This window comes from Urocampus carinirostris, chromosome 19 (genome assembly GCF_059441175.1).
Source record: "Urocampus carinirostris isolate Australia breed hairy pipefish chromosome 19, RoL_Ucar_1.0, whole genome shotgun sequence".
In the NCBI taxonomy this organism is placed as follows: domain Eukaryota; kingdom Metazoa; phylum Chordata; class Actinopteri; order Syngnathiformes; family Syngnathidae; genus Urocampus; species Urocampus carinirostris.
The window spans coordinates 18,336,698-18,349,470 of NC_142367.1; the positions used below are offsets into that span (position 1 = coordinate 18,336,698).

General features: G+C 38.2%; 1 protein-coding gene across 1 annotated transcript in view; it reads left to right on the forward strand.

Moving 5' to 3' along the window:
• The window catches only part of gas7b (growth arrest-specific 7b), a 66,447-nt gene that overhangs the window by 46,420 nt on the left and 7,254 nt on the right, over positions 1–12,773 (forward strand). Inside the window, exons 7-11 of the mRNA XM_088322963.1 lie at positions 1,288–1,403; positions 1,521–1,595; positions 4,639–4,717; positions 5,713–5,841; positions 9,146–9,269. Coding sequence (XP_088179089.1) covers positions 1,288–1,403; positions 1,521–1,595; positions 4,639–4,717; positions 5,713–5,841; positions 9,146–9,269 — 523 coding nt within the window. The remainder of the gene's footprint in view (positions 1–1,287; positions 1,404–1,520; positions 1,596–4,638; positions 4,718–5,712; positions 5,842–9,145; positions 9,270–12,773) is intronic.

Sequence of the window (12,773 nt, forward strand, 5' to 3'; positions counted from 1 at the left end):
AAAGTTAACAGTGCATTTTCTAACTTACGGAACAGCCAACATCCCAACAGTAGCACTCGTTGATAAAGTGATAGCATCTTCTTGTTGTAGTTAACAATATATACATTTAAATTACACCAAACAGACAGCATTCAATAATGGGAAACCTTTGAGACTTTTTGTGATAAAGAGCTTCACAAATAAATATGACATGTACCGTATTTTCCGCACTATAAGGCGCACCTAAAAACCTTTATTATTTTTCAAAAGCTGACCACGCGCCTTTTAATACAGTGCGCCTTATATATGGATCAATATTAAGTCGCAAAGTCTGGCAACTAAGGCAAGCAGCCGCCGACTCGATTTTCCCTCGAAGCCGAAGTAGTCCGCGGTGTATGCTGGGATTTATATACCGGCGTTTCATTTCCTAACCAATGTGTCAATCATCATTTGAATCAGTCACTATTGGCTAAAGTTATTCGGAGGTAAAGGGGGCGGATCCTTTTTATCATTTACAGGCTCGCTTAGGCTAAAGGGGCGAAACAAAGCCTGCAATTGGCCGAAAAAGATGAATGTGAATCACACGTCGGGTTGCACTACGGCATAGAGAAAACATTTTTTTACTATTCTGTATTTGTAAATATTTTACTCTCCTGGATTTACTACACTAAGAAGACCATGGTTACGTATCATTATTGAACGTGATGGCTGCAAGAGAACTTAGGTGAGCTATGCGGTTTTATATGTTCCCGGTATCTTGTTTTAGAACGATCTTGATGTTTCTGTGATGAGTCTATTTTTAAACTAAATTCAATTCAAAGTGTTTATTGTCATATGGACAGTAAAGAACCCCGTTTCCCCTGCACAATGAAATTCTTACTTTGCTGTCCACACAGTTGCCAGCGAAAAAGAAAATAGAAACTAAGAAATGGTTGGCATTTTTTGAATCCCAAGACTTCCGAACGATATGTGGAACGATGCATTTGAGTCATTGGTGACATCGTACACTGTGTCCGTACATGTTAAGGGGTAATAAGTTTGACTGAATTATGATATGACTATTTTGTCGACGTTCCCATTGTAGCGCCTTATAATCCGATGCGCCTTATGTATGGAAAATATAGGACTAAAAACAATTTTTTGGGGGTGCGCCCTATAACCCGCCTTATAGTGCGCAAAATACAGTAAAATTCCCTTCCGATCATATCCCATTTCATCCCCTTCCTGGTGAGCTGTGACATTCGCGTATTTACCGCCAAGTGTTTGTTTTAAGCTTTTGTCGCGTGGCCGTCGTGTTGATCTTCCCAGAGCGACAAGAAGGACACTCAGGCCAACGGCTTCATCAGCGGTTTCGAGGTTTTATTGCACAAACAGCTGAAAGGGAAGCAGATGCAGAAAGAGATGGCCGACTTCGTACGGGAGAGGTACCTCCTTTTACGTTCCTCTTTTTCGTTCGCCGATGCCCGGTTTCCCTTTTTGCGTTGCACAATTTGAAATAATAGCTCTGTTGTGATAACGAAAGGTTATACTTCCCCTTTTAGGATCAAAATAGAGGAGGAATACGCCAAGAATCTCTCCAAACTTTCGCAAATTCCTCTGGCCAATCAGGAAGAAGGGTGAGTATAACCCTCTCCCATCTCTCTAAAGAAAATATAAGAATATTAAAATTTGTCTCCCTCCTGCACATACCTCAGAGTGTTGATGCTCTTTTTTGTCCTAAATTATGGTTTCAAAACAAGGTGCAAGCAAAGTTCTTTTGTAAAAATGTCACAAAATACTGCAGTTGATGATACCAAAGTATTCGCCTTCAGTGCAGACCGCGCTGGGATAAGGAAAAGTCCGACCGCTCACCCAATCAATTTGCTGTACATTTCTTGCTAGAGCTTATGGGTAAAATGCTTGTTCTGTGGCTTTTCATTATTAAGTGTCTCGAAAATGAACATAGGAGTATTGAGCGATTTACAGCCACACTTTGACTGTATACTGTAGTTAAAATGGTGTCCTATATGGGACCAAACCCTTAGGACATTATTATGCAACAATTAGCTTTTCATGAAACAAGATATTGAAAACATTCACTAGTTTTTCATCTCCGTACTCATGCGTTCCAACTCCTAGCGTATTTCATGCAAATTTGAACAAGAAAACTGGGGCGAGTACTTCCGAGCAGTGTTCCCTCTAAGCAATTGCGCACTGCTTGCACATTCTCAGCGCACAAAAATGAGGGCTCAAAATTACGAAATAAGAAGCGACTTAAGTCAAAGATACAGTGCATGAAGGTAAAAATACATAGGTTCCCCTGACGTTGTGTCCTAAATGCGGTATTTTGAAGTCGAGTAGAAGTAGAACGAAGTTAAGTAAAGTTAGTAGAGTTTGTTGAGAACCGGCTCCTTCGGCTCGGCTCACTAAAAGGAACCGGCTCTTTCGGGTCCTAAACGTCTCTTCGGGTTGTTTTTGCTTCTTTAATCCCAAATTAGTAAAGTTAGTAGAGTTTGTCGAGAACCGGCTTCTTCGGCTCGGCTAACTAAAAGGAACCGGCTCTGCTCTTTCGGGTCCTAAACGGCTCTTCGGGTTGTTTTTGCTTCTTTAATCCCAACATGACCAAATATTAAGTAAAATTATGCACAAAATGACTTAAAGGAAGGGGGGAATAGAACAAAAAAGAAAAAAAATACCAAAATGAAAAAGTAGTGAAAAGCTGAGAAAAAAAACAAAAGGCAGAGAAAAAAAGAAGGAAAAATTGAGAAAATGAGCCAGAAAAAAGAAAAAGAAAGAAATGTAGGAAAAAAGTAAATACAGAACAAAAAGAAAAAAGTAACAGCTCGGAAAAAATAAACAATGATATTTTTTTAAAGGAATTAAAAAAAAAAGTAGAAAAAAAAACACGGAAAAAAGAAGAAAAAGTTTGTGTTGCATTCAAATAATTTCCAATTATACCAAGTCAATCTTGTTGCCAACATTGCACTTCCACTCAAAAATGTGATTAAATACAGTTGTTTATCGTGCAACCGACTAAATAATCCCCCAAAAATGTTAGTATTATGCGACAAAAGATACCAGGAAATAAAAAGAAATGGAAATCTTGTGAAAGAATTGTTGTAAAAACAAATTTGCAATCGTACATGAGTCAATTCATTCAAAGGTGGAAAAAAATTTTGCGTTGCAAAATGTAACCTGATATCAAGTTTTGGACATGTTTGATAATGAATTATCTTGCCACACTTGGGATTATGGTGGCTCACTGTTGTTTCAAGCGTTGCTCGCCGACTTTGTGTGAACGCTCAGACCCGTAAGGAAAATTACAGGGAACATAGCTTCCGAGTGGCTTAAACTTCCCCTCCTAAACTTCTTCCATATATTTAAGACCCTGCAAATGTACAGCGAGGTCAAAGAGGGATGGCATTGTTCCACGCGGAGAAAGACGTGACACAATAGGTCCATTCTGTTTCCGACTGAGGATGGCTCTGTTTTGCGCAGCAACAGTCGCCGTTTTGTTGCCCGTTCGAGTGCTACCAGCCTAGTACCGCCCGGCAACACTCGAATTAGAATTGAAATGTCATCTCCAAGAATGCGCTCGCATTTCCTTGCTTCCGATTATGGAATGGAGAAATAGGTTCAGTAGACTCTGCCCGAAAATTGAGCAAAATAAACAACCCCAGGCTACCTGTGTCTACCGTAAATTCCGGACTATAGAGCGCACCTGATTATAAGCCGCACCCACCACATTTTAAGAGGAAAACCGATTTTGTACTTACACAAGCCGCACCTGTATATAAGCCGCATGCGCCCACATTGAAAAATGTAACACAAATACAAAATTAACCCAAACCCGACTTTAAGTCCCGCGATTGAAACTGAATGTCCTTCATTAAAGTCCACAGTCCAAAAATCACAGCCGGCAAAATGAACGGAAAATGCTACCGGCACTTAAGGTTTGATGCAGACCTGCAGAGTCCGGGTCCCGTTGAAAGTAATCCAAGGAAAAAAGTGTATATTTCTAAAGGTAAGGGTGGGAAAATATATATATCCACTATTGTCCGCCGCATCCACAAACACGTCTCACCTTTACTCCACTTCCCGTCATCCCGCGTTTACTCCACCCCTTCTTTCTCATTCGTCCGTGCAAAACATGTCAGAATAAGTTTCTAAAATAAATACATTATAAAAATATACAGTTGCAAATACATATTATACATGGTTACACATATTTACAAAGAAAGACGGTACACCGAGAGAGTTTTCAAAGCTTTAATAATAATAATATAACTTTCATCCCAAATCGTGCCTGTGAAGGATAGCAAAACGCTACTAACAACACGCTCGCAACACAGTGAACCAATATGTTAAAAAAACAATCCGTTCTTGCAGAAACCACGGTAAACAGTCATCTACCTCCTTATAATTGACGTCATTAAAGTTGTCTTCCCCAGTATGGATAAGAGACTTTGTCATATAGACGTCGTCCCACGCTCTCCCTTTTGTCAAAAACACGCTAGCAACACGCTCGCAAGGTAAAGTTTGCGTGCAGTAGCTCCGTTTCCTTTAAAATGATCATTATTCCATCAAAAAGTGAAGCATGGGTAAGAAAAAAAAACCCTAATTTTTTGTTTTGGAGCACCCAAAAAGGAAAATTATGTGTGTGTGGTCTTTGTCTTGCAGGACCCTGGGGGAGGCCTGGGCCCAGTTGAAGAAGAGCCTGGCTGACGAAGCCGAGGTTCACCTCAAGTTCTCCTCAAAAGTAATTCTCAAAATATGTGTACATACATATATAAACACACAGGATCCGGCATTAATTATTCTAAGTTTACAGATCGCAAGGTTAATAAGCTAATGTGATCCAAACCTCTGGTACCCTAAGTAAAACATTCAAATTGATTATAGATAATAAACATGAGTAAAAAATACTATTTGATAAGCACTACTATATGTAAATTGTATATTAAATATTATAAACAGATATACTTGTAAAAGATGTATAAAATTAGATCTACCTTTGGTGTGACATGACTGGTCCAGTGGAATTATAGGGTGGATGCAAAGGGTAGAAAAGGATGGCGGATCAAAAATACAATGTTATTTCATACCTTCTCCTTGCAGATATTTCATGGCTTAAATCGTCTCCTTTAATAATCGGCATTGGTTATGGATTGATTCCTTTCCAACGTAACATTGTGTGTGTCTTCTTGATATTAGCAAGCTACGTTTTTCTATGGTTGCCATGTTTACTTCTCCATTTAACATTGCTACAAGTCTTAGGACCAATAGCTAATACATTCAGTACAAAAATCGGTATACAGTACCTCATGTGCGGACTCTTCGCAAGGTTTCCTCATGTTGAGGTTTTTGAGTTTTCCCTTGCCCTCATGTAGGTTTTAGATCAGGGGATGGTGTAATAGTGGTCTGTGCAGCCTTTTGGGACTCCTTGTGATTAAGGGCGTCACAAATAAACTTGACTCTAACTCTGATAGCACACAAGATCTTGAACTGAATAAAAGGAAAGGCATTGTGGGAGGTAGTTCAGCCAGTAACGCATCAGTACTTTCTTCATGCGGTACTACCGAACAATAACAAACAGTAGTTGTGGTCTTCATAATACTCAGGCTATTTATGCGCACCTTCATAATACTCCGGCTATTCCCGCACACCTTTGATTCCCAGCTGATTCAAGCAGACAGTAAACAGCAAATCCGGGTCGCTGCAATTGACGGTGGCACTTATGTTTTCCTGCCTCAGCTGCAGAGCGAAGTGGAGAAACCTTTGCTGAGCTTCAGGGAGAATTTCAAGAAAGACATGAAAAGGTTCGACCATCACATCGCCGACCTACGAAAGCAGCTCGTCGCTCGCTACGCATCGGTAGAGAAGGTAAACGTTTTTATACTATTGGGTAGAATTTAACAGTGAGGATAAAAGAAAACTAAGGATGTTCCTCCTCCGTGGTAAAAAGTGGCTGAAAAAAAAGCGTTACAACCGTTTTCTCAACCGCATCAAGCTTTCTTATTCCACTTTAAGGTAAACATTTTTATACTTCTCTACCATTAAGGATGCAGATTAAACCGTAGCATTCAATGGATTACACTGAAAGTCAGTGGGTCCAAAATTATGTTTTTACAGTTGCATCGTGAAAATCTCTTCCATTTGAAATAAAATTACCGGGTACTGCTTAGTATAGAGCAAATAAGCCCAGCTCAAAAATGACTTCCATATTCTTTGTTTCGAGTAAGTCAGAACTTTGGAATGGATGGACCGACCGCGTCCCCTTTTGGACAGTTCCTGGTCGTGATAATTCACTATGTACCATGATGAAATCGTTTTGAATGTAATTAAAACATCCAAGGCAATGTATTGATAAAATAATGTTCTCACAGTACGTAATTATTTTGATGGGAGAACAGAACATTATGCAAATCTTTCACTTCTTTGGCTTAACAAGTTTAGCAATTTCAAACACCGTCACCCGATACTGCGAGTATCAGATATCTATGACCACAGCCATAGACGGATGGTCTGGTCGAACGTCACTGGTCCATATTAAAAGAATTGGCTGAACGATAGCCGTCTTTTCTTCTGCCTGGCTGGTTCGTCCCGGGATTAGTAATTTATATCAGAACTCAAACAATTTAAATAACGTAATTCAATTATTTTTTTATCAGTGTCAGATATTCCAGCATCCTTCAGAGAAAAAAAAGGTTTATGGCGAAGCACAAGCAACACCTATAAGCAGGTTTCAATCCTCACAATTTTCAAAATTAAGCTTGAATAATCCCTACAGCAGTTATGATCCATATGATTCTTACAAACTACAATCACCCCTGTAGTTTGTTAATAATTATTTTGTTAAAAAGCCAATAATTTGACAAAATAGGCCCTAGAGCAGCGTTTTTCAACCTTTTTTGAGCCAAATCATTCTTTTCTTTAGTTTCATGTTGATGGTGCGGTTCTTTTCAATATTAAATTAGCATATACTTTAATTTTTATTAATGTTTTTGGTTAATCATTTTGTTTTAACGGTATTTGTCTCCTGTTTAACAAGACAAATACTTCAAATGATCAGCCAATGGAAAAAAAATTTTTACGATATAAATATATAACAAGAAATTATTCATTGTAATTAGTAAAATCACGTAGAAAGTTTTTACGTTATTTGATGTATTATTATTTTGCAGCGCAATCTTAACCAGCTTCATTGAACTAAAGAAATTATTATATATATTTGCCCGGACTACTTCACGAGTACTGTATATAACAGGATCCTTGAAATGTTTTCAAAGGCATTAACATCATTATTCGAAAAATCAGGCCTTATTTAAAATATCTTGAATCCAACTTTGGAAAGTTTTAAAAATGTGAAACCAAAATAATATGTACCGTATTTTCCGCACTATAGGGCGCACCCCCAAAAAATAGTTTTTGGTCCTATATCTTCCATACATAAGGCGCATTGGATTATAAGGCGCTACAATGGGAATGTCGACAAAACGGTGAGATAGTTCAGTCCAACTTATTACCCTCTTAACATTCCGAAAGCTTGCAAAGAAGCGTCTCAGACATGTACGGAAACAGTGTCTGTACGATGTCACTCAAATGCATCGTTCCAAATATCATTCGAAAGGTTCAAGTCTTGGGATTCAAGAAATGCCAACCATTCCTTAGTTTCTATTTTCTTTTTCGCTCGCAACTTTACTGTGCATATGACAATAAACACTTGGAATTGAGTTTAATTTAAAAAAAAGACCCATCACAGAAACATCTAGATCACTCTGAAAAAAAGATACTGGGAAAATATATAGCCGGAGTAGCTCACCGAAGTCGTTGCGTTCAATAATAATGTGCAACCATGGTCCTCTTATATCCGTGAGTGTAGTAAATCCAGGAGAGTAAAATATTTCCAAATACAGAATGGTACAACATGTTTCCTCTATGCCGTAGACAACCAAACTTGCTATTTCTTTTTCGGCCAATTGCAGGCTTTGTTTTGCCCCTTTAGCCTATGCGAGCCTGTAAATGATAAAAAGGATCCGCCCCCCTTACCTCCGAATAACTTTAGCCAATAGTGATCGATTCAACTGATGATTGACACATCTTTTTCGGCCAATTGCAGGCTTTGTGTTGCCGTTTAAACCAATGCCAGCCTGTAAATGATAAAAAGGATCCGCCCCCTTACCTCCGAATAACTTTAGCCAATAGTGATCGATTCAAATGATGATTGACACATTGGTTAGCCAATGAAACGCCGGCATATGTATCCCAGCATACACCGCGGACCACATCGCCTACGAGGAAAAATCGAGTCGGCGGCTGCTTGCCTTTGTTGCGAGACCTTGCGACTTAATATTGATCCATATATAAGGCGCACTGTATTATAAGGCGCATGGTCAGTTTTTGAAAAAAATAAAGGCTTTTAGGTGCGCCTTATAGTGCGTAAAATATGGTATATTTGAAATAAAAAGATTTGGTAAGAATGCTTCATAAATGTATCAGAAGAGTTCTATGGAAATAGTAGTTACCTGCCAGTTTTGACTGAGGATCCATGATGTACTGTAAACATATTTTGTATTTGTTTTTCATGTCTCGGAGAGAGCTTTGTTTTTCGGATGGAAAGTTTTCAACCGTGGTTTTGAAAAAAACATTTTTTTGGAAATTGCCTCCGATTTAAGGGGTTTAGTTTTGTTCATTTCAATTGTTTGATTTTTTTTTTTTTGTTGACTTGGTCTTAAATTTGATGTCAAAGGGCTTTTAAAAAGTCTTGAATTTAACTTTCCTCAAACTGTAGAATACCCTGATATAATTAGAATGCTATTTTTCTATTTTTATATACAGTGGAACCTCGATTCTCGACCATAACCGATTTGTTCAATCACCGAAATCATTTTTCCCATTAAAAATAATGTCAATCGTTTTAATCCGTTCCAACACCCTGAACGTTTACTTTGAACGTTTAACGTAAACAAAACTAACCCAGGCTAATCGTACGTTCGCCTTATCGTAATCTTCCGTACCAAAGATTACGCTAACGCAAACGTGTAAAAATAAAAAAACGAGGTTACACTGTACTATCTATTGCACACTAGACAAGATCTCACCGACACACTCAACAGTACTGTCCTAGAGGTTAAATCTTTGTGTTTGGAATTTGCCTGTAATTCATTCCTTTAATCTTTTTGGTCAGGCCCGTAAAACTCTGGCTGACAGACAGAGAGAGCTGGAGTTGAAAACGCAGCAACTGGAGATCAAAATCAATACCAAGACTGAGGAAGATATCAAGAAAGCTCGCCGGAAATCCACTCAAGCAGGTTAGAGTCCCAGAGGAGCCAAGCCCATAACAAATGGGTGGCTGTCATTTTGAGTCGGGGGCCACGTTGGGTTTGAAAATCTGGCAGAGGGGCTAGGATTTTCTTTAATTTTGATCTACCAATACAGTCTTAAACCTGATACCTCGGCAATCCACAAAAATAAAGTTAAGTTTAACTTACTTTTGAAAGATGAGCTTCAAAAGTTAGGCGACTTCCTCTTCCGTGATGAAAAAATCAATCCAACCATTTTCTCAACCGCATCAAGCTTCCTTATTCCACTTTCATTTTAAAAGAAACTGCTCGCCTTTTCTTTACACCAACCATATTGAATGGATGTACGAGATAAATAAAAGTGTCAAAGTTCGTGTTTGTGGACGCGGCGGACAATAGTGGATATATATAAAATTCATAGCGCGCTAGAGATACAGTGCAATGTGTTTACACACGAACTAGGAAGTATAAGAAGGATTTCTTCTTCGGGTGGACGCTGGTTTGAGTTCTCACTGCGCCACACGCCGGTAGTGGCGAAGAGAAGCACTACAGTACTGTCCAGATATTTTTCGATATCCCGAATTTTTTTTTCGTATCTACCTTATTGTAGTATTTTTGTAATATAGTATTACTGTAGTAGTAATTATGTAGTAATTCTCTACTATTTTTTTATTTTCTGAATGAAGGCAAAATACTATGTGAGGTCCCTGTTTTTAAGCAGTATATTTGATATTTAATTTTGCAGGTATTTTGTAGTATTTTTGGAGAAGTATTTTTGAGTGGACACACCTAGCGTCAATGGGGACTATGTCAGCACCAAAAGGTAACCACTCTTGGGGGCCCCCTAGTGGTTGCGGGGCCATAAACAGCCGCTAAGCTTGCTTATGCCTCATGCCCAACAACCCATGGCGTCATTTTTAGAAACTACTTCATGTTAGTATCACTTGCTGTGATTATTTCGGTTCCTTTGAAAAGACATCTAACGGTTCAAAAACAGCAATCAATTTACTTTGGATACATCTAGGATTGAGACTTGATGTGAATTTTACAGGGGTTAAATTTTATGTAAACAGCGCCCTCCTCTGGGGAGATTTGTTAGGGTTGCTGTATATAAATCCTTGAGAAAAAACAGGGTTGACATACGATGACACGATTGCACTACCTCACATCGCAATGTCGATTCGATCTGTTAATCATGCAGCCCTACTATTAATGCACCTCTCGGTCTGGAATTTTTCCGAAGCGCTGCATTATGGGACCTGTAGTTTGAGAGCTATCTACTGGGGCATTATAGTAGACGAATATAAAATGTTTCTACGGGCGGGATATAATTATATGCCAGGCCGGATGGGTTTGACACTTATGGTCTAATGCGAACAAAAACAGGTGGCAAAAGTACAGCGCAGCAGCAAGATGCATGACAAACATGGCGGCGGATGCTAGGTATGGATTCCACTTTGTAAAAAAAATACAAATTTCTCAACATTGGTATGATAGTGCATGCATTTTTGCCCATTATTCAAATCAATGTTTTTTTTTTTAGTAGAATAGAATATACCTTTATTGTCATTGTTACAACGAACTTGGGCATGACACTCCAGTTTCACACATTCACAGTGAGGTAAAAAAAAAACAAGAAGATAAAGGAACAGAGGAGATAAGGTTATAAAACAAGGAGGAGAAGGTTATAGTTATAATTTACACAAAATTACCACAAGGGGGCACTAAATATTACACACTGTCCCTTTAAGGTGCAAAATGTGTTTCCTGACAGACAAAAGAGAGTGTGTTGTAATAGCTCAGCCGGGCAGCGACCGCCCGCTGTCGCAAACAAGCGCGAAAGCCAAACAAATTGTTGAGTGCACACAAAAACACTCTTCTCTTTGAGGCGATTACTCAACGACTTCAGAATGGAGGAGGAGGAGCTTAGAGCAAAACAAAGTTCTCCTAATTTTTTTTCCCCGGCTTTTTTTAGAGCCACATTAATCCATCCCTTTTTAAGACTTCCCGTGTTAATAAACGCAGTTCATTGAGCTATTGCAATTTTTTTCCCACCTGCAGAGGGTGCTCTAGTTGAGATGCAGTGTTTTTATTCAACAGCACCATCTAGTGACCAGATGAAAAGTAATGAATAAGGGAAGGGCGTTTATTATTATACAAGTATAACAAAATTGGAGGGCTTCTTCTTTGGGTGCAAGTAAACAAATTAAAAAAGGTAAAAAATGTGCAAAAGGATAATTGTTAAAAATAATATTGATACACAAAAAAATCGTGAATATTCATATTCAAATTCGTATAGTGAAGAAATGACTGACTTTATTTTTCGGTAAAATGAAGAATAGGTCGGTTGGTTGTAGCTCTTAAATCATTGTCGTAGGTGCCCCATTTCTTGTGGTGTGTCTTGGGCAAGTACAGCCTGGTGGTGCCCATTCCTCTCCATGCCAACATGTATAAAAGAATAAGCGGGAAAAATAAGTAACTTTGATAAACGCCTCTTAGAGGGTGCCCTTGCTTTAGAGATGTAGTTTTTCCCAATAGCACCATCTAGTGCCCAGATGAGCAGTGGTGACTAAAGTAAAAACTTAAAGGTACAGTGTGTTTTTTTTTGAGTGCCTCCTAATAATAATAATAATAATAATTTCCTTTGTATTGTCATTCTTTGTAACAATGTACACAGAACGAAATGTCGATACACCTGACCCGTTGTAGCGAGCCGATGCAGCCGCAGCCAACAGAGGGCGCCGCCATTTTACCAATGTTATAAGTCCTAGGTATGACTCGGCCGAGGCGCGAACCAGCGACCTCCCAGTCTACCAAAACTTTCATTCGGGGGAAAATAATTTAATTGAATGAATATTCATATATTGAGGAATTTGTTTTCATGTTTTTCTGGCATCTTGCTGCTATCCTGTGCTCATTTGGCACGAGTTTCCGACAAAAGTAGAGCGATTCAGGTGAAACTGCAAAAATGAACTCCATTTGACAGGTACATTATATACTTTTTAGTATATAGTAGAATTAAAAATACAATTGCATATTTAATTTCAGATTATTTTTTTTTGCTCATGTCATTGTTACTCCTTTTCTGAAATTATTTGTATGTAATTCTAAGAACAGTTTGAAACTAATTTTAAAGTGATGTTATTTTTCATGACAGAAAATTAAAATACTTAAAAAAGAGAAAATAAAAGAACACAAAACCCATGGTATGAAAATGATAACTTATTTCTAGATTCATTGAATTAAAGTTGTATATATTTTTAAAATAGATAATCTAAAATCAAAAGTAAAAAAGTAGTTACTCCAGATCAGGTATAACATATTTTGTCACTGATAAGCGAGAAGGGTTACCAGTTTGATATATATTCATAAAATGTTATTACAAGGTTATTATTCAAAGTATGTTTAAAAAAAGGCACAGTCAACCATCATATTGATTAGGAATCAATGTTCCTCTAGAAAATCACAATGACCCAATTTTTTGAACTGGTCCAAGAGCTACTCAGGTGCTTG